We start from the raw sequence: 20,834 nt of genomic DNA, 5'->3' as shown, positions 1-20,834 counted from the left end.
AGAACAGTGCATCTAAATATACTCGTGCAGCACACACTGAAGTCACTGTTTCTGACACCAGAGGATGGAGAAAGCTCCTTCTGGGAGAGCACTACAGCTCAGCCAACTGCCCTGCTGGAAAACTGGCTTTTCTTCCAGTGGACATTTTGAGACTATATTCTAGCATAAACTCAAGCACAACAGTAAGAGTATGGAACATTTTGTAATGCTCTCAGACTCACTTTCCTCTCTGAGTCCAACGCTGATTGAAAAGTGAGGTTAAGGCTGCTCTGACCACACAAAAGCTCTGCTACCCTGAATCTTCAGGAGCCAGCAGGTGATATTCTGGCCTCTGCTTGCTCATCGTGTATTGAGTTATTATTATTTGTACAGGGTTTTTGTCAGATTGTGTCATTAATTCATGGACCGGACTGGTCTGCTCTGTGGGAGCCTTATTAAATGTGTCTCAGTAGCACTTAACCAGCACTTGACCACGGAGCAATGCTCAAGGTACAGTGTAAAAAAACAAATGGACAAACTGCATTACACATAATAGAAGATGGGAACATGGCATTTTTTTTCTATTGAACAAAAAGTACTGTGGTCTTCACAACCTGCTCTAAAGCGCTACAGCTGCTCAGTCTCCTGCATTTCTTTGCCAGAAAGAATCACTCCACAAGGACTATCTCTTACATCAGAGAAGCACCCACTGAATGATTTTAAATCCAGAGATAATTCTGCACTCAGGGAACGATTGAAAGAAAGAAACTATTCCATTGAAGTTTGAAGAAAGACGAGTATGATCAAGTGCAGCTCTGAAGTGTAAATGCATCTGCTATCCACATTCATTATCCATTAATCAGTTATCTGCTCTAATACAGTCCTGGTAGAGTGCTGAGGTAATTAGGAGTTTGATTGAAAACAAGCAGTTCCAGTGAGAAACGTACTGAAGGCTGTAAAATCTGCTCTTTTGTTGTGGAAGTACCAAACAGCACTCAGTGTGTTTTTCCATCCAGCTTTGTCTGGTCCTCAGGTTGAGAGAGAAAACAGCTTACTCTCAGCTGTATGCTAAGAAAAGGCTAAATACGTTTTACATCTGACATGATGCTGTTTGCAGTTGGCCTGCATGTTGAGTCGTTGCCCAGTTACCCACTTTAACAACTTCAGTACGATGTGACAAATTGCACATAATGGTTTTTAGTGTCTTCAAACATTTTCACCAAACTGACCTGATTTACATCCAAAGCAGCACATTTTAGGACAGAAAAGACTCGAGAATTGTCCAAACGTGCCATTTGTCCTGCTTTTACAGTACATATGAGTTGCGATGCTTAATTACCGGCTTGTCTTCATCGCTTAACAAGACGATGTTTAGCGCCATTTAACGTCATCAACAAAGTGATTGGTGTTGGGATAAAAACCAGAGAACGTCTTAGAAATAATAAGAATGCAATAATAATAAATCAGAAACAATGATTTTTAAGCTTTATTCATCATCTGATTCCTGTTTGTTTAATGACTCTAATGCGCTGTTTTTACAAATCTGTCACTAATCAACACCTAAATCATTTTTGCGTGGTTTACTTGCAGCCTAAGTATTGTTTTAATTTGTTTGTTATGTTATTTTATCGATGAGGGTTCACATGTAGAGGGCAGTTCCTGCTGCTGATTACAGGATTAACTGCTGCGACTAAAAGAGTCGTGAATTTTTACAGATTGCTTGTAAGAATTGAAAATGCACCAAAAAATGAGCCGAACTTTCATGGATGTAATGCTGCAGTAATGTTGTCTTACACACACACACACACACACACACACACACACACACACACACTATTTACACATGCAGAAATGGTGTTTTAACGCAGTTTAACTGAAGCAAAATGTCACTTTACATGAAAACCCGTTGGCTTTCTCCACCATCCAGGCTAACTGACAGAAGCTCCTTCATGCTGAGTGGAGGCGACTGCTCTGATATACAGACTGTCATCATTCATTTCCTGCCTCATTGACACAGAAACTGATGGATTTAACATGTTGTAATTGCCTTCTGTCACTCTTTTCCCTTTTCTCCAATCCACCCTACTGCTGTTCATCCATTCTTCTCTTCTCTTCTCTTCTCTTCTCTTCTCTTCTCTTCTCTTCTCTTCTCTTCTCTTCTCTTCTCTTCTCTTCTCTTCTCTCAGACCAATCGACACTCTCGTGGTGTCGTGGAAGCGTGATGGGCGTCGGCTGACCGGTGGGCGTCAGCTCATTATTCCTGCCCCTGCCTCCACTGACACGGGCTTATATGTTTGTGAAGCATCGCTTAGCAACAGCACTGCCAAACATGTGGAGGCAAGGGCACACCTCAGTGTAGTGGGTAAGAAAGAAATGCAGTCACTCTCACACACACACACACACACACACACACACACACACACACACACACACACACACACAGCGCCTAACATGATTATCCACGATCATCCCGGGTTGGCCTGACCCATCAAGCTTAATGCCTTCAACATGTGCCGTTGGTTTTAGTTTGAGCGTCGCTGTCGCCTCTCCTCGTACATTTCTTGCTCCGGGCGCCGTTTCATTCTGCTTATTCCTTCATTTATTCCTGCTTTCCTTCTGGGAGCACGGCTGCGAACACCCCGGGCAGCGACTGTCAACCGCAGCACCCCTCCAGCTGAATCGGTTGTCCACGCTCACCAATAAACTGTCCGTGGTAGTCACAAACAGCTGTTACGTACACACAAATTCACCCACACACTGACATGCGTGCACACACACGCAGTACAACAAAATGGCACCACAGACGCACACGCCTGTTTGCCCGGCAGCTGAATTAGTTTTGTTCCCTGGAGTCTCCAATCAATGAGAGAACACTGAAAGCACTCCAGCAGCGGCGCTCTCGTCACGATCCGCCCGTGTCCTCGATATGTGTGCGTAAATAGAAAACAGCGTACACTCAGGCGGCGAGCGCGTGATTGATGAAGCCAAACTTTTCTCCCCCCACTTCGACAAGCGTCTTTTTTGATCTGTGTCGCAGCGAGGGAGCACCTAACACGAGAGAGCAAACTACCCACGCCTACAGAATACTCACTAGTCAGAAAGGACTTGCTTGAATATTTATAGCGCAGTCGTTCCCTTTCCGTGCCGCCCCTCCACCCTATCTACCACCGACTTTTGTACCCTCTGCCTGCCGCTCTCTGTCGGTCTTTCTTCTCCCTGTATCTCCCTCTCTGCGTTATCTCCCTTCATTAGGCAACAGGACTGTTAAGGCCTGCCAGGCAGGGACAAAGCCTGCATGCATTCACATGTATCAGAGGAGCAGAGGCTGATGAATACATTGATACTGATCCTCTTTTTCTGCTATGGGCTCAACAGACCTTGATGCAATGAAAGGGATTCCTAAACAGAATAGTGCATGTGTCTGTGTGAAACTAGGAGACAGCCTCAAAAGTATTCATTATTCAATTTCATTTCTTCTCTGCCTGGATCCACTAATCGGAATATGTATGACACGGCGTGCCCATGTTGTATACCGTGCAGAGGGCTGCCGCTGCCGACAACAGTATATCTGTTGTTGTTCTCCATCTTTGTTTTGCAGGCAGACAGCAGGGAATCCACAGAAGCTCAAAACTCTAAACCCAACCACCCAAACACTCCGAAATGTGTTCTGTTGTGCGTCGAGGTCCTCGCACTCACCCGACTGAAGGCGATTAATGCACCTGTGTTATCGGTGTAACGCCACATGGCTGTTATTCAGCTCTCGTTTTCCTTTTCTCCCCTCTCTGCACACCTCTCACGCTTGCTTGTCTAAAATCGTAGCGAATTCTCCGAGGGTCGGGCGGTAATCCGGTAATAAGGCAAAGCAGCGGTATCAGTTTCATTACCGTCATTAAAAAAAAGCTGCGCATAGAGGTCTATGGGGGGCTAACGTAACTGTAGCATCGTCATAACAAAAATGAAGTCCACTCCGTTCAGTGTATCTGGTTGAATTTTTACTTGAGGAAAAGGTGATGCTAAAAAAATGAACCTGAGCAGTTTTACAGGTGTTTTAACACAGGTGTGTCCAGGCGCTCATCTGAGCAGAGAGCCGTTATCTCGTCCAATATACAGAGAAACTCCTCTGTTGAAAACGCTTTTTCAGCCTTTTTTCTGCTTGCTATTGTTCTTAGCTCTCATAAAAGGACGAAATGCAAATAAAACTGTAAAATAACACATTACGCTCTGCTCCTTCACGAGACGGAGCGCTGAAACTAACTGCGTGGTTACGCCGGTCAATCGCTCCGCGACCCGCCCACATTCACCATAGAACACCAATGACGATCCAGAAGGAAGTAAGCCCAGAGATAGGTTATTGCATGAAGAGCGCTCCCTCCACTCTAGAAACCCCCTCCTCTTTATGTGAACAACCAGGACCTTCGTGATTGATCTCAAACGAAGACATTAGCAACCCTAACTTTTGACCACAAAACAGCACAACACATATCAGAACCTGGATACCGCCCAACTCTAAACTCTCCCGTGCACATTAAAGAGAGGACGTGTTGGTTTAAAAGTTACCACGAAGTATTAAAGCACTTCAAAGTCAGTGTAAAATAAATGCAGCAGAGTCGACTCGATGCACACACACACACACACACACACACACTCACAGCTTGATCAAGCTTTTGCAGTTTATCTTCTTTGTTATTGCCACCAAGTTTGCACGTTAGAAGGGGGAATGGAGAGAAATGATTTCTCCTCATTTCTTAGAAGTGCAACAACATTAAAGTGACACCGTACTCCTCTTTTTTCTGATTAAACAAATGTGGTCCTGGAAAAACGTCAAGAAGTGAAACTCCTATTAAAATGCTTTCTCCTCGTTCGCTGCAAATTATGTCTGTACATATTCATACGCTGGACATTTAATTTTCCTCAAAGTCATTTTTCTGTGAACAGGTTGCCACTTTTCCAGAGATGCTAGACTGAAAATGAATTAGCCGCCTGTCTCCCTCTCCCCCTCTCCGGGCTCGCTGTGTCAATATCGCCGCCTAAATATTAACAAATGTTTTGGAAAGAAATGGAGCGTGTGCAGGAGGAGGTAATTCTTTCATGACACGCAGCGTTACAGTAATACGCAAACTTTCAAATGAAGGGGAGCTTTGTCAGGGAGCTGCTGTCAGCGTTTAGAGCGACGCTGGTGAAGATGTTTAGAGGGAGCGGTTATTGGCAGGGAAATGGAGTCGTTTAAAAAGGGGATTGTTTCCCTTGGGAAACTCAGAGAATGTGTTTTTCTGCGTCTGTGTGGAAGTCGTTTCACAGAGCAGACAGACAGAAATCCTGCCCCTCAATGACACTAAAGACACTCAGGGCCATGAGGGGCACCCATTTTTATTCTCTGACTTTTTCACCCTGAGTTTCTTCTCTATTAAAGAATAAATTTGAGAAGAGGGCAAACTCCCAAGTCTTCTTTTTTTTAGAGCTCTTTAATGATTGATCAGTGTTTCGAGCCTTTTCGAGGACTTACGAGCACTTCAGGCGTGTTGCACACAGCGGGGACGTTGTAGCGTTGTTACGTTTGAGACGTCACGTTGTCTGTGTACTGACACGGAATGAGCTGCATATTGACATGTTTTACGCTTTCCTCTGCAGAGCCGCCGTCACTGACTGCTCAGCCTAAGAGGAAGATCTCCGCTGAGCTCGACAGGAATGTAGACGTCCCTTGTCTGGCTACAGGTATGCTAGGCGCTTATGCGTGTGTGTGTGTGTGTGTGTGTGTGTGTGTGTGTGTGTGTGTAATGTGTGCCCATGTATTTCTCACATTACTGAAACATGCTCCTGCCTCATATTCCAAGTAAACACATACTCACAAAAATCTATGAAGCTGATGAGGGAAATCATTAGATATTCTGACTTTGTGCTGTTTTCAGTTGAATATATGTCAACATGGATTATCAAGTTGTCACTCTGCTTTATTTTGTTTGACAGGGTCCCAACATTTTTGGAATTGCGGTTGTATTTACATACTTGGTTTAGATATCTTCCAATATGTCTTAGAGCTATGCTCACATTCCCAAAGTTACTGGTTGTGGTAATAATTTCTCCTGTTCTTACTGGCTGTGAAGAAACCTGTTTCTAAATCGACTCCATTTTTGTTTCCTTGGAGAGGAGAGCGCTGAGGATGGACGGCAGTTTTTAAAGACACCTGCTTGATTTGACTCAGTCAGTCTATTGAAATGCGTTCTAGCACATGACGAGGACTGCGAGCTTCGTGAGTCTCCTCACTGACAGCATTGAGAGGACCGATGATCACAACAGTGACAGCTCTTTCAGTGTTTTGCTGTGAGGATGTGAGTGTCGTTTTAAGGTATACGTTAAGTCAGTACGCTCAAAACAAGCCAGCTTTAAAGCTTAAACCGAGCCTGAAGCTGGTGTGTACATCCTGTGGTCTGATCACATCTAAAGACAGAAGTGCTCGTGCCCGTAGGGGATGACCTCACTCAGAAAGCCTGCAGTCGGACAGACGCAGCGGTTTGCAGAAATGAGGATAACGGGGAGACTTCCTGACAGTCTGTCCTCAGAGGCATTCACGGCGTTGACAGCGGCTGTGTGAAGAATTAAAACAGAGAGCTTGAGAACGAGGTTCAGATCCTGCCGACTGCCTCGTCTCTGCACACCTTCGCCAATCAGCGTGTGAAATGAGTGTGAAGGTTTGATTGTTTTTCACAAAGTCGTGGGAATTATCGGACGCGGCTCCCTCTATTCTGGTGTCGGGGGACGAGGTTTTAAACCATCTGACAAGCACTTTGAAGCACGCTGGGGCTCTAATTCTTCAAGAAGGGGCCGATTGTGATGAATCCTTACACGAAAACTGAATATCGTCATGCTGTATGTGTGTCTGTGCAGCAAGTGTTGGTCAGTCTGTGGAGGGATCTGATCTTTGTACCTTTCATAGACACCGCGTCGTGTTATTTAAATTGCCCGCTGCTCAGGCTGCGACAAGGTGACTCCATCGGCTTTCAGTGTCGTTCAGTGTGTGCGGACGTCAGTTCGGAGGCTTCTTGAGCGGCGACAGTGTACTTCTCAAGCCTGAAAATTGCACTTGTTCTTGACTCTTGTTTTTAAATGGATTACATGGAAACATTTATATGAGCAGGAGTGGACACAGCTCTAAAATCTGCAACACACTCCTCCTTCCCTCTCTCTCCCCTCTCTCTCTCCGTCACACACTGAGCGAGTTTATGTTCCTCCTCAGTAATCTGATACAGTGGCAGTGTAATTAAATAGCAGTGGCCTGAGGGTACGGAGAGAAGGATGGAGGCCGGGAGGAGGAACGAGGAAAGGAGGAGAAGACAGATAGAGTGGAGAGTGACAGAGTGAGCGAGACGAGGAGGGGGTGAAAAATACTTCACGCATGTCTGTGAAAGCTCGACACCAACAGATTGAGGAAAAGTGTGGAATTCATCTCCCTCAAACACACACACGCACACACACACACACACACACACACACACACACACACACACACACACACACACACACCGGTGTGGATGGTTGAGACAGAGTAATTGCTCGAGCCCCCTGCCTGTCATATCTGGCATGTCCGTCAGACAGGTGGGAGCTGATACTGGAGATGTTCGGTGTGCTGTACCAGCCTACATCTTTTATTCACAATGTTTTTTGGCCCTTTCTGCCACCCTTACCCCACCACCCACACCCTCTAATCAATATATTATTAGCAGTCATTATGTCCGCATGCATATTTATAGAGAGAGAGTGGATAACAGAGAAGAGAGATTGGTGGACAGAGTGTGTTTCAGGCGGAGCTGGAGCACTGCTCTGCAGAGAGGTCAGCCGGCGTCTTATTAAGGAAACTGAATATTTTCTCTTGTTCATGCACACGTGTAGGCGTGCCCCAGCCCAGGGTGGAGTGGTTTAAGGACTCCGTGCCCCTTTCCAAACTCGCCAACCCTCGCTACAAGGTCACCGCAGCAGCCGGGCTGACGGTGCGCAGGGTGCAGCCGGGCGACGGAGGAATATTCCAGTGCATCGCTCGCAACACTGCCGGAGAAAGCCAGGCGCACACACAGCTCCTTGTCTCCAGTGAGTTTGTCTGGCACACACACAAACACACATTAAAACACAGACCTTTACATTCACACCCACAGCAGCAATGCTTCTGCTCCCAAGTCTCTGCTTTTTTAGGCTGATCCCCCTCACCTCGATGCCCATACCTGCCCTTTAACTTTCTCTCTCATGTATTTGAATTTCCTCCTCTGCTGTCCTGCTTAATCGCCGTTATTTATCTCTTTGTCAGTATCACCTCATGTCTCCTGTAATTGTTTTTTAAGCCTGCAACTAATGATGATTTTCATTAATTACTACTCTTCTTTTCTCAGTGAATCCATTAGAGCGTCTAAAATGTCCAAAAATAGTAAAAAAAATATTTTATATATATATGTATGTGTGTGTGTGTGTGTGTGTGTGTGTGTGTGTGTGTGTGTGTGTGTGTGTGTGTGTGTGTGTGTATATGTGTGTGTGTGTGTGTGTGTGTGTGTGTGTGTGTGTGTGTATATATAATATCTGGTTTACCATTGAACAAGACAAAGAAGAACAGGAGATCCTCGGTTCAGTGTTTGCTTGATAAACAACCTAAATGACTAATTGATGACCAGAACAGACGTTTGCTTTATGCTACACATTTTGCACCCTTTCATGTGAAGATGACGTGCCTTGCATCGTGTTTGGGCTGATCCGTGTCCTCACGTCTCCCTCAGTCAGTCAAACACGTGATGGTTTACAGTGTGTGTCGCCTGCAGAGGTCTGCGTGTAATATATGTGGGTATGTTTGTCTCAGTAGAGTTGCGTTCTGTTTAGCGAGAGTTATAATTAAAAGTTTTCCTGGAGCCTCCACACCACCACTCCCCACATTTATGCATGCACACGCAGCACCAGGTGATGGATAAAGCCTCCATCGATTGAGGAGGAAGCGTTTGTGTTTAGATCAACACTTCCATGCTGTTTTTTTCCATTCTTCTGCCTTTTCTCTCTACCATTGCGCTTCACTCTAGCTTTTTCTGCTAATCTCCCCTCAGTGGCCGTTTATCTTCTTTCCTCTCATGTTGTCTCCCCGTGTTTCAGGTGTGGCCCCCACATTTACCCTCCCTCCGTCTGACCAAACAGTGACTGATGGGAACACAGCCCTCTTTGACTGCCAGACGAGCGGAGCTCCAAAACCCGCCATCACCTGGAGGAAAGGTACGCAGTGAGCATGCTCACAAAGACACACTGACACGGTGTGTTCGCAGTTAGAAATGAGCTTAATGAGTTAATGACTCTCTCACCTGGAGGACACCTGATCTTTTTCTGTCTGTAGGATCGCAGATCTTAGCCAGCGGCTCTGTCCAGGTCCCCAGGTTCACACTGTTGCAGTCAGGCGGTTTGGAGATTCGGCCAATCAGCTTCCAAGATTCAGGAGAATACACCTGCATCGCCTCAAACTCGCAGGGAAGCATCAACGCCACCGCCACCCTCACCGTCTGGAGTAAGACGCGAACACACACACACTATATACACTTAAAGGGCTCGATAGACATTTGCTAAACAGACATAGTAAAACAGACATGGAACTCTAATTTGGCCGTAGCTGTCCAATGGCATTAGCTTAGGCTAATGAGCAGCAGTGTGATTGGTTATCGATGCAGCGGGCTGATGCAGTTGTGAAATAATCATCTGATTGGCCCGGGCAAGAGGATGATTGATTAGCTGGTAAACGTATTGATTGGCTGATTTTTTAATGTATATCTTGGTAGCTTCAGATTAAGTGCTGTTGAGTTAGATTAACCCACGGTCATCCGTTGAGCACTGTGATATATGAACGCCATACTCATCTATTTGAGGCCTGATCACACTCTAAATATACCGAGACCGAGTCAGGGACATAACAGATAGCCTCGATTCTGCATCCACGTTTATTCTTCACCAGCACTCTTTATCTCTCTAAAACATGTGATTTGGCTAAAATGTGGATGGAACAAAGCATTAATAATATGATAAACTAAGCAGTGTTATGTGTGTGTGTGTGTGTGTGTGTGTGTGTGTGGGAGAGGAAGCGTGCTTGTGTGCTGTTTAGCTCCAGCAGTTCTGGGCTAAGCTGCAGACTAATGTCTCATTCCTCTGGAGACTGTGTGTCATGTTAATATAAGAGAATACGAAGCAAATTTCATTTCAGCCTCTAAATGCATCCCATCCCTTTCACTGCTCTCTCTCTCTCTCTCTCTCTCTCTCTCTCTCTCTCCCTCTCTCTCTCTCTCTCTCTCTCTCTCTCTCTGGATTTCACTCTGGACACTTTGCAGGTCGCACAGTCATTTCTGTGCCTCCAACAGACCAGCGAGTTATCAAAGGAACCACTGCTATCCTGGACTGTAATGCTACACATGACCCCAGAGTCAATATAAGGTAGCTGTGTGTTTATGTACATGCATGCACCACTTACTCTGCTTCTCTGTCTGTCTATACATACATACACTATAGAGTACCTGCATTCCTCCTCTGTTGCAGCTTCAAGTGGGATCGAGGTGGAGTGCCCGTCCTTTCAACCAGTGGAGGCCGTGTTTCTGTGCGTCAGGGCTCCCTCACGATTGGCCAGACGTGGTCAGGTGACATTGGAGATTACACCTGCACTGTGACGTCACAGGCTGGCAACGATTCTCACTCTGCGCGCCTCGAAGTCATGTAAGTTCAGAGAATCATGCAAACTTGTTCTGAACATGCCAGCTTGATGTTTAAGAAAGTGAATTCATCTGTTTCTTATTGAAAGGTAAGCACACTGCAGAGTTTGTTCTGCTGTACATGGTATGCTCATTTTATCTCGGTGAAATATTGCTTTACAGTATTTATACGATATTTATATGTGAATAATGCGAAATACAGAACAGGGGTGATTAGACACAATGACTTTGACTTTTTGTTCTGCTGTCAAGTGCAATCAAGCAAACATCCAATCCATAGAAAGCAGTCCGCCTGATTCAGATTGCAGATATGACTGGCAGGGAGGATGCCTCTGGATCGAGGAAAAAAAGGAAAGGACAGAAAAAAAGGACAGAATCCAATCCAATCCCGAGCCAAAGAAAAAGAAGAGTTTTAAAATTAGACAGTGAAGAGGCCTGTCTAATGTGCAGCGGCGGTTCGTTCCGCAGTTTTGCAACAGAAAACGCTCGATCCCCTCTGAGCTTCGGCGTCAGGAGCAGCCGGTCTCCTGACCTGAGAGATCGGCTGGGTGTGCAGGGGTGCAGAAGCTCAGAGAGGTACGATGGGACGAGACCATTTAGAGATTTAAAAGCAAATAAAAGAATTTTGAAATGAATTCTGAAATGGAGGGGGTCACCGAGGTGCCACCAAAGACCATCACTTCAGTCTTGTTTTCCTTAAAATTTAAAAAGTTTAGCCATCCAGGACTTGACATCATCTAAACAGTTTAATTGTGGCTTAAGGGAGAATGAATCAGCCTTTTTAAGAGGGACATAGATCTGGCTGTCATCAGCATGACAGTGGAATAAAATGCTGTGCTTCCTGAGAATGGAACCAAGTGGGAGAAGATATAAAGAAAATAAAAGAGGGCCCAGCACTGAGCCCTGTGGGACCCCACATGAGAGAGGAGCAGTGGAGGACACAGAGTCGCCCAGGCTGACGCAGAATGTCCGATGAGACAGGTAGGACCTGAACCATTCCAGCGCCGAGCCCCTGATGCCCACCCACCGCTCCAAAGGAGCAATCAGGATGTCATGGTCCACTGTATCAAATGCCGCAGTTAAATCTAAGAGCACAGGGATTACACAGCGACCAGAGTCAGTAGATCGTGAGATTCAAGAGGAGCAGCAAATAGATAATTTAATACATTGGCAAGCATACAGAAAGCATTAGTATCAGATTGTTTCAGTGGTTGTCTTCATGAAATAATTGCCTGTTTCCAATTATAGCCGTGTTTTGTAAGGGGTCAGACACCCTCTAAACCACATACATGTCAACATCATAAACACTGTAAGGTGTGAGAATGTGGCTTGTTAGTGTGAGTTATTATTAGACAGTAGTCATTGTAGTGTGCGGTCATATCTGCTATCAGGTATCCTGGACTGCATGTCTGCATGTGCAGTACACCCCCTGCTCTGTCAACCTGCAGCCATATTAGTTAGTTTTCCAGTGTGAAATGCATTGGCACAGTGTGGTTTGGGTGAACGCATCGTATGAGCATTTATATTTCACTCGTTTCTCCTGACCCGCACAGCCTCGTTACAGATGGTGAGAGGACACCATCAGGTAGTGGGCTTTATGTCATTATAAGCACTTGTATAATGCATTTATAAAAGGCACTTATGGTATATTAATGCAATTGCAGGGAAGGAGAGGGATCAAACATGAGTCCACATCCTTCTGAATTATACAGCGGCGAGAGGTCACACATGTCAAACTCAGAGGGAGGAAGTGGGTCTTTGTTTATGGCTGTGGAAAAACATGTCGGGAACGAAGGGATTTCTGTTCAGCTGTGTGTGCGAGCGTGTGTGTGCGAGCGTGTGTGTGCGAGCGTGTGTGTGTGTGTGGGGGCGCGTGCGTCCCCGCGTGTGAATGACATTCTCGTTAGCTCGGTATCAACGGGTCACAGAGGCTAACAGACGCTGGCGGCTGAGGAGACAGACTAATTACCAGCAGGTTATTGGTTCAACTCCCGCAAGACCCATCCATGTGTTGGTGAGTGTGCGCCTGTGCGTGTGTGTGTGTGTGCTTTGCGTGGGCCGTGTGAAGGTAGTTGCTCTAACGTTCTCTAAGCTCATCCATTAATTAATATGATCATGTCAGCTCAGAAAAGAAAACATCATTCTCATTTCCCCTCGCTCCCTCTCTGTCTCATTCACCACTGCCCTTGCCTCGTCTTGGTAGTGTGCTCTCCCTCCCGCTTGGACATTACGTCATATTCTTCATGTGTCTCTCGTCCTCTCACCCCCCCCTCTCTCTGTGTCTTCCCCACACTCTCTGACTTGATATCTACCTAAATATGAAAACATAACAGCACACACGAGCCACAAAAACATAAACTGGAGCATTTTTTTAACTCTGCTATATGCTGATGAATTAACAAGAGGCCACGACCTGTCAGGGGACGCCTTATTGGACAGGATATTCGCAGTCTTGACTGTTTAGAAACCACTAATGAGCAGAACGTGGAATGCAGCTAGTTTATCCACGAGGGAACGAGCCTTTGCTCATAATTTCAATGTAAATATATTTATTTGCTATCACTTAATATTTAGGTACACATATTCACATTAGTTCTTTATTAATCATAATACATGACTTATTAATGGCTTATTCTGTATGTCCATATTCTACAACTACTGTGTTTCCCTCCATAAGCTCCTAATTACTGCCTATTTGTAGTATGCTGTTGTACATTAATTACATTCTTATTAATCCGACCTTAATAACCCACAGAATAAGACATTAATAAGTGCTTCGTAATGACTAAATAGAGCCAGTGTGGTGCTAATGTGAATGCTAATAAGCAGCTAGCTAATGGGGAATATGAAGTGCAATGATTTATTTTGTTGTTTTATGTGCTCTCTGTCCTCGCTGCTGTTATCTCTGCTCGCACCTGCAGCCTTCACATCGAGCAAGGCTGAAATCTGCTTTCCATTCCTTCTCCTCCTTTAAGCCAAGTGTTTTCTGTGATGCACTAAAGTGGGTATAATCAAATGTCTGGACACTCTTTATTGCTTTCATGAATATATTTGTGCTGCTTTCTTTGTTATTATCATGGCAGGGATGCGCAAATATCCACGGGGGATGGCTAAATGTCTTGAGAGTTTCTTTTTAATAGTTGCGGTGAAATATATTTGCTGTGGTCCAGATCGTGTACAGAATGAAATATCACAATAAAAATATGCAAACCACAGCCATATTTAGAAGATATCTCCCACTGGAGCTGATCCTGGACCAGACCCAGGAACCAACCTGCGTGTCAGAGCCAACATTATTTCTAATGGAAAAACAAAACGCAGGAAACAAATATCTGTGTAATGAAAAGTCGCAGCTCTTTGTCACAGACTTGTTAATGAAACACAAATGTGGAAATGTGCATTTGCATATTCAGACTCACTTTTTTGTCTAGATGTGGAAGCCATAGGAATAGTTTGACATTTCAGGAAATAGTTCAATGCCAACAGATGAATGTGTTTGTGTTTACTGTCCAGACATGACAGTAGTTTCATGTTGATGTGGAGCCACCACAAGCAGCCGGTAGCAGAGAGACTGGACCTCTGAAGCTCAGCAATGATCACGTTATGTGTATTATTTGGTTAATCCATAGAAAAACAGTGCAAGAAGGGGTGAAAATAAACATTAACTTGTGGTTTTCACAGGGTTACATGATAACTCTTGACTCATGACAGAGACACAGTCAATTAGCCCCTTCAGGTGCTGGTGTGTGGCTTTGGTTTTCCGGTCTTTAAGCTGGCTGTAGCAACATATTTAACATATAGATATGGAAGTCGTCTCATAAGGGTGGTTTTGATGAAGCGGACCATCAAATGTCAGTGTTAGATCTGATGTTTTTGGCCTTTTCTCTTTTCTTTTTTTGTATTCAGTGAGCTGCCGCACTCTCCTCGCTCCCTGACCGCCCGTCTCAATGACTCCGACTCCCGCTCCGTCCTCCTGTCCTGGCTACGCCCTTTTGATGGGAACTCTCCACTACTGTACTACCTGCTGGAGCTCTCTGAGAACAGTACGTGTGTGTGTGTGTGTGTGTGTGTGTGTGTGTGTGTGTGTGTGTCTGGGCATACTTTACAGTCCCTGAGCGGCAAACAGCTGTTCACTCGCTGTCTACCAGGCGCTGACACACACTCATTTACAAGAGGCAGACATATGGAGAATGGTGTTGCTCAGTAAAAGTACATCCAGGTTCTCTATAAATAAACTCTTATTTTCCTCCCTCCCTCACCCTCTCTCGCACTCTTTCTCTCTCACCCTCTCTATGCCACAGATGTTTTAACAGCAGGCTGGCTCTTTGTCAAATGAGAAGTAGAGGAAGAGAGAGAGAGAGGAGAGAGGGATTGAGCTAAAGAATGACGGGAGGAACAGATTGGAGGGAGACGGCCATAGAGCAGCTCTTACTCCTGCTGTAAGCGAAGGGGAAGAATATGAGAGCGACACATGTAGAGCCAAGCACTCGGCACATGACCGCGAGAGCCGGACTGATGGACAAATGTCCAACGTTAATGTAGTTTGACATTTTAAGTAATGATCCGTCTGATAGCTTGTCGAAACACAGCGGGACTTCAGGTTTGTCACCCTCTCAGCAGCTGTTTGGTAGCATCTACAAAGACCCGCCCCAGTAAAAAAACATCTGGTCGACTTCAGTTAAGACTGAATACAGACTGTGTGTGTGTGTGTGTGTGTGTGTGTGTGTGTGTGTGTGCGCTTGTTCTATATTAGATGTTTTGGATTGTATTGTGCAGAGAATGGGCCATTATGAAATCCAGTGTATTTCCATGTCAGACAATGGCGCTAATACACTCGCCAGGCTCGCTTTAAATGGCACACATGCACACTATCCTTTCCACTTTACACATACGCGCATGCGGCTGGTGCAGTGATAATAGTGCATCTGTCTGTTGTGTCTTCAGGAGAAAGACTGAAAGATAAGCTGGCAGCAAGCTGGCAGCAGTGCACAGAAGCATCTGTGCTTCTTTATTAATCCCTCTCTTCCCTCCGAACTTTCTTCTTTGCTGCATCCTGTGGTACTTGTTTCCTTTATATCTCTCTCCAGCTTCCTTTCTACCTTCCCTCCTTGCTTCTTTTATCTATTCCTCCCTTCTTTCCTTTTGATTTATGGGCCCTGAGTGTCCCCCTGTCTCTGTTTGTCCTGCCTCAGCCAGATATTATCAGCCTCTAATCTTTGTGTCTTCTGTCTAGACTCACCGTGGAAGGTCTACCTATCAGAGGTCGATCCTGCAGTGACTGAGGTATCGGTGGGCGGGCTCACGCCTGCCAGGACCTATCAGTTCAGACTTTGTGCTGTCAATCAAGTGGGCAGGGGTCAGTACAGCGCAGAAACGCAGAGGTAAGATTATGATAAGGACATTCAAAGACGCACTCAGCCGTCGACACACGCTCAGCGCTGCAGGCACTTCACGATGCTTCATGCGAAGCCTTCACTCCTGTTTCACTGATGTTTTTTAAAAGCACGAAACCATTTTCTGTGTAGAACGTGCTGCGATGTGTACATATATATAGTTTTTTTAGCTCGCTCCATCTCTGTGTAATAGACTTGGTCACACTGCTTTACTCAAAGTGGGAAGGAATAAACCGGAACCTTTTTGCGGTCAAAAGGAATAGTGTATGCACACCCACACACACTAATATCTGTATCTAAGTGCGCGTGTGTGTGTGTGTGTGTGTGTGTGTGTAGAGTGTATGTCGTCATGAGTAGAGACAATATTCAGAATGAGGATAAAACATTGATGGATTCTAACAAGGGCAAGGGCGAAGGGAGCGGCTCTTTTTGTTTAGAATCTATTTCCTTCGCAATGAGCAATTTATATTCATCACATCCATGTTGTAGATGTCCATGCGACAGCCTGCATACGCGTGTGTACTTCCCTGTCAGCCTCCTCCCATTGCACATAGTGAGCTGAACAGAAAAGATGATGAAATGAACTCTGCGTGTCTGCATGTGGAGACGATAGAGAGTGGAATTTGACCTGAGAAGTGAATAGATTGCTCTGCAGATGTTTTATGTTTGTGTACGCGCGCGTGTGTTTGCATGTTTATCCCAAGGGAAAACGCTAATGGGGGTAATTATGATGCCTTAGCGCTGATGGAACTGGATAGAGTGAAAGAAGGTTGGAGGAGGTGCGGCAGGCCCCCTGAATGCACACATACACCAAATCTCCGACACCCAAAAATAACACAACAGATGTGGCCGTGCATTATAAGTTGGACACACACAAACACGCAAACATGGTTTTGTCTGGCTGTAGCGGGTGACCATCGGCAGACGCCAGTTGTGGTCCTGCCAAGCAGACTCTCAGCAACAACGGCAGCAGCTGTGAGCGCTGCCATCGCATTCACACACCTCACATTACCGCCTCCTGTCAGGTTCCCTCTCAGTCTTCTGCTCCTCTTCCTCTCTCCTTGCTGCTCCTCTCCCTCTGCATGCACCGCTGTGTTGTTTGCATCCAACCTCGTCCACAGTCCAAAGTTGGCTGTTAGAGGCGCCGAAGAATAGATTGCATTGATCCTTACTAAATTAAGGACTGGCAGACAGACAAGTCATCACTGGTCAGTGTATCAGAGCAGATGGATGCGTCTCTTCCTCAGTGTCTGTCTCATACGTAACCATCCGCATTTTGCTTTTCATCTGCTGGATGTTTGCCTGGATGAGGCAGATGCCAAGGCGCGTGCTGCACTCGACACACAGGGAGAGCGAGGCAGAGGAGAGCGTCCTGCAGAGCTCGGCGCTCCAAATGAGAAGGATGACAAAATGCAGAAATGTGGACAGAGCGAGGGATCGGGACTGAGAGTGCAGAAGACGAGGCTTGTAATATTGATGACTAAAAGCCCTTATTAAAGTTTGAGCTTCCAGCTGCTTCTGCACTCTCCCATTTTGTTCTTGTCCTGATTAGGATCTTTATCATAACAGCATTAATCCGCACATTTTTTTCTTTTTCTCTTTCACCATTACCCTCTTTATTTATGTATTTTTTTCTTACTTCCTGTTATTGTACAGGGCACCTGCGGCAGGAGGAAAAACTGTCCCGGGAGACGGACATCCACACAGACTATATGAATGAATGTGATCAGAGCTGAAAAACATTACCTCTAAATGCAGAAAGACTCCAGCTATACCATCTGGAGTGTCTCACACACTCTCTCACAAACACACACACACACACACACACACACACAGACTTATTCATGCATGACCTGCACTCACACCATTACCGTCTTTAAAGCGGAAGCATTAACAGAGGAACGACAGAATTCCTTGAACTCTGGGGATCATCTGAACTTAAAAGCGTCTGTCTCAATTTTCTTTGCCTTTGCTCTTAGTTTTTATTCCAGCTGTTCAGTCAGAAGGAGAACACATCAGACTTAAACACTGGGTGTGTTTCTGTCACACACACACGCGCACACACACACACACACACACACACACACACGCGCACACACTAATAGGCACAGTGTAACAGATTAATGCTTTAAGAGCTTTATAGGGAGATTTGTCCTCCTGTGTTTTCCAACATGTAAATCTTGAATGATGTATTTGTGTTGAGCTGCAGCTCTGCTGATGGTGCCCATAGCATGAAGAGTGATGTCTTTATTTTATACAGTGCAGCAGAAACATCAGGGCGATTCAGAGAGAAGGCCTGCGCTGAGAGAGGCTGTGCCGGATGAGGAAGAGCTCATTGTTTGTCCAGCAAATTGCGACGATTACAGGCCTTTCTTCAACTTGCTCAGTGTTTTCTTCCCCATCCACACACAGATAACGTAGCAGGAAATACAATAACGGCTCAGTCGTTTCTTGCCGTCACGTGTCTTGCTGTGTGCACGTGCTACATGGAGGAGGGAACGAGCCACAGCTTAGCCCTGCGTGTACCTGAGCAGATGCTGATGATGTGTTTAGATTGATACACTTGACGCACAAATATAAATCAGACTTGACTTATTAATACATGCTTTTGATGAAATACTTGTGTTTAATCTAATCTGTAGAGAAAGAACAAGCAAGTTTCCAAGATATAAAATCTTACTGTGCATTTTAGCTTTAAGCTACAGTACATCCACATGTGTGCGTCATACCAGAGGGACCGAAGAGGGCAGATTTTAGTCAAAGTAACACAAGAATGGGACAAATGGGACAATGTCTACTGTGCTTGTATTTCGACTTCTCTTCCTTTCACTTTTCATGATGGTGGAGTCTCTTGAGATTCCATTTCTGCTGATTGAAGTTATTTAGATGAATATGACGGGGTTACAACACACAAAGAGATGATGTTTTTATAACTTAACTTGTCATACAAGGTCGGTGCAATTATGAGCCATCTAGTACTGAATGAATTGGAAAATGTATTTATCTGAGGCACAGTTTTGAAAGATCTGGCCTCAGACCTCTACCTTGAACCTCACTCGTTTCAATGCAAGTCACTTTTAAAACAGATTTAATGCATTCTATAATAGCAATGTTAGTTGGATTTCTTTCACTATTCATTTGTGTTATTTTAATTAACCTACAGTGGAATTCAAGCAGAGCAAAGATAAATCAGAACTAAATAGAGAACAGTCTCGTTTCTGCGCCCTCGTGGCAGAACATGTCTGCTTATTATTATTCTGCAGGATTTCTTAAACCCACGACAGATCCAGTTTTTAAACCACTAACATTTTTACCATAATCAGCTGGGATTTTACACAGTGGAACATTTCAGACCAGTTTATTCAGTTCAAGTAGAATTATATGATTTTCTGAATATCAGTGCAGACTTTTAAGATGTATTTATATAATTACTGTACACCAGTGAATAGACCAGCACCTACTGTGCTCCTAGATTTCTTATGAATTGTGCTCAAATTGGTTAAGGATCACTTAGCAGCTATTAAAGATGTTGGTGGTGTTTTATGCACTCAGCGTGCACGTCTTGATCAAAGTCAACCTTCAGCCTTGTTTAACATGTTCATCCTTGAAGCCTTTTGTTCTTATTTGCATGAAAGCACAGCGGCTGACTCTGCAGCCAAGCTGTCGGCTCTGTGAGGCCGCACGGAGGTACAGTTGTGCTTTTAGCTAAATGCTAATGTCAGCATGCTAACATGCTAAAAGTGACAATGCGACCATGCTGATGCTAAGCAGGTGAACGTTTGTCAGTTAGTGATGAACACGGAGCAGCAGAGGCTGATGGGACTGCCGTTAGTTTTCTGTCCATGTGATAGTTGATATTTCAGTCTTGACATAAGAGGTGGCCAGCTATGATGCTAGCGTGGCTAAAAACAAACATGAAGTGTGTTGCATTATGTTTGTCATCAAAGAAATGTGTTGATTAATGTTCAATTGACTTCAGCAGAAATCTTCAATGTTAAAAATATATTTTAAACGTCTCACCGTCGTGTGATGTCACAAAATGTTTGTGGCGACAGTCTCCCTCCGCTGACGGTTTCCAGGCAACGCGTCCATGTTAAGCCCCAATTAGAAAAGACCACCAGGACAACGCAGAGGTCCAGCTTCTGCAGGAATATGGCTGTTTATTTTCAGCAACATGGAGGGTAATCAGCTGTAACTGGCACTTACATCCAGACTCACTGTGTGTGAAAGCTCTAATCGGCCTTAAATTAGACAAGCAGATCAACTAATGAACTTCCTTAAAAAACAAATACGGTGTGTGTAAATCGCTGTCAGCTGGTTGGTTCTAACACTCTTCTACGTGATGATTTTCTATGTTCTGCACACCAAACTGCAGCGATAATGACAGAGCGTCTCGTGTCATACAGTAAAGCAAACGTGTGCCTCAGCTGGATTCATAGTGAGAATATTCACAGTCTCTCTGTTTCCCTGACGGACTCTCTTCAGTGTGTCAGCCTCCTCCGTTCGTGCAGACCAAACAGCAGCATTTAAAGCAGACCAGACTTAAAGCGCCATACAGGAAGAGCCAAAGCTCATCTGTTCAGCTGTTCCACTCAGTCATGTCACACCTGGTTTCCCGCTCTTCCGTTTGATTCCTCTTGCCCTCTGCTCACTTCCCTTTCTTTCCGACTTGCACAGGACCTAAATTTTACCATCCTGTTCGAATAGAGGCAGACTTAACATCCCGGTAACACCATTAAATCGAGGAGTCTGTGTG

The 20,834-nt window shown here is 45.0% G+C and overlaps 1 protein-coding gene across 2 annotated transcripts in view; it reads left to right on the top strand.

Annotated features, from left to right (window-relative positions):
* The window catches only part of sdk1b (sidekick cell adhesion molecule 1b), a 234,843-nt gene that overhangs the window by 149,985 nt on the left and 64,024 nt on the right, over window positions 1–20,834 (top strand). For both annotated transcript variants that reach the window (XM_070981407.1, XM_070981414.1), the window contains exons 8-16: window positions 2,166–2,341; window positions 5,608–5,691; window positions 7,864–8,058; window positions 9,097–9,213; window positions 9,332–9,499; window positions 10,311–10,413; window positions 10,516–10,689; window positions 14,592–14,728; window positions 15,919–16,066. In XM_070981407.1, the coding sequence (XP_070837508.1) occupies window positions 2,166–2,341; window positions 5,608–5,691; window positions 7,864–8,058; window positions 9,097–9,213; window positions 9,332–9,499; window positions 10,311–10,413; window positions 10,516–10,689; window positions 14,592–14,728; window positions 15,919–16,066 (1,302 nt within the window). The remainder of the gene's footprint in view (window positions 1–2,165; window positions 2,342–5,607; window positions 5,692–7,863; window positions 8,059–9,096; window positions 9,214–9,331; window positions 9,500–10,310; window positions 10,414–10,515; window positions 10,690–14,591; window positions 14,729–15,918; window positions 16,067–20,834) is intronic.

The sequence above is a fragment of the Chaetodon trifascialis genome, chromosome 2 (assembly GCF_039877785.1).
Source record: "Chaetodon trifascialis isolate fChaTrf1 chromosome 2, fChaTrf1.hap1, whole genome shotgun sequence".
NCBI classification, from domain to species: domain Eukaryota; kingdom Metazoa; phylum Chordata; class Actinopteri; order Chaetodontiformes; family Chaetodontidae; genus Chaetodon; species Chaetodon trifascialis.
The sequence above is the reverse complement of the archived record's forward strand: the minus strand, read 5'-3'. Positions and strand labels throughout refer to the sequence as shown.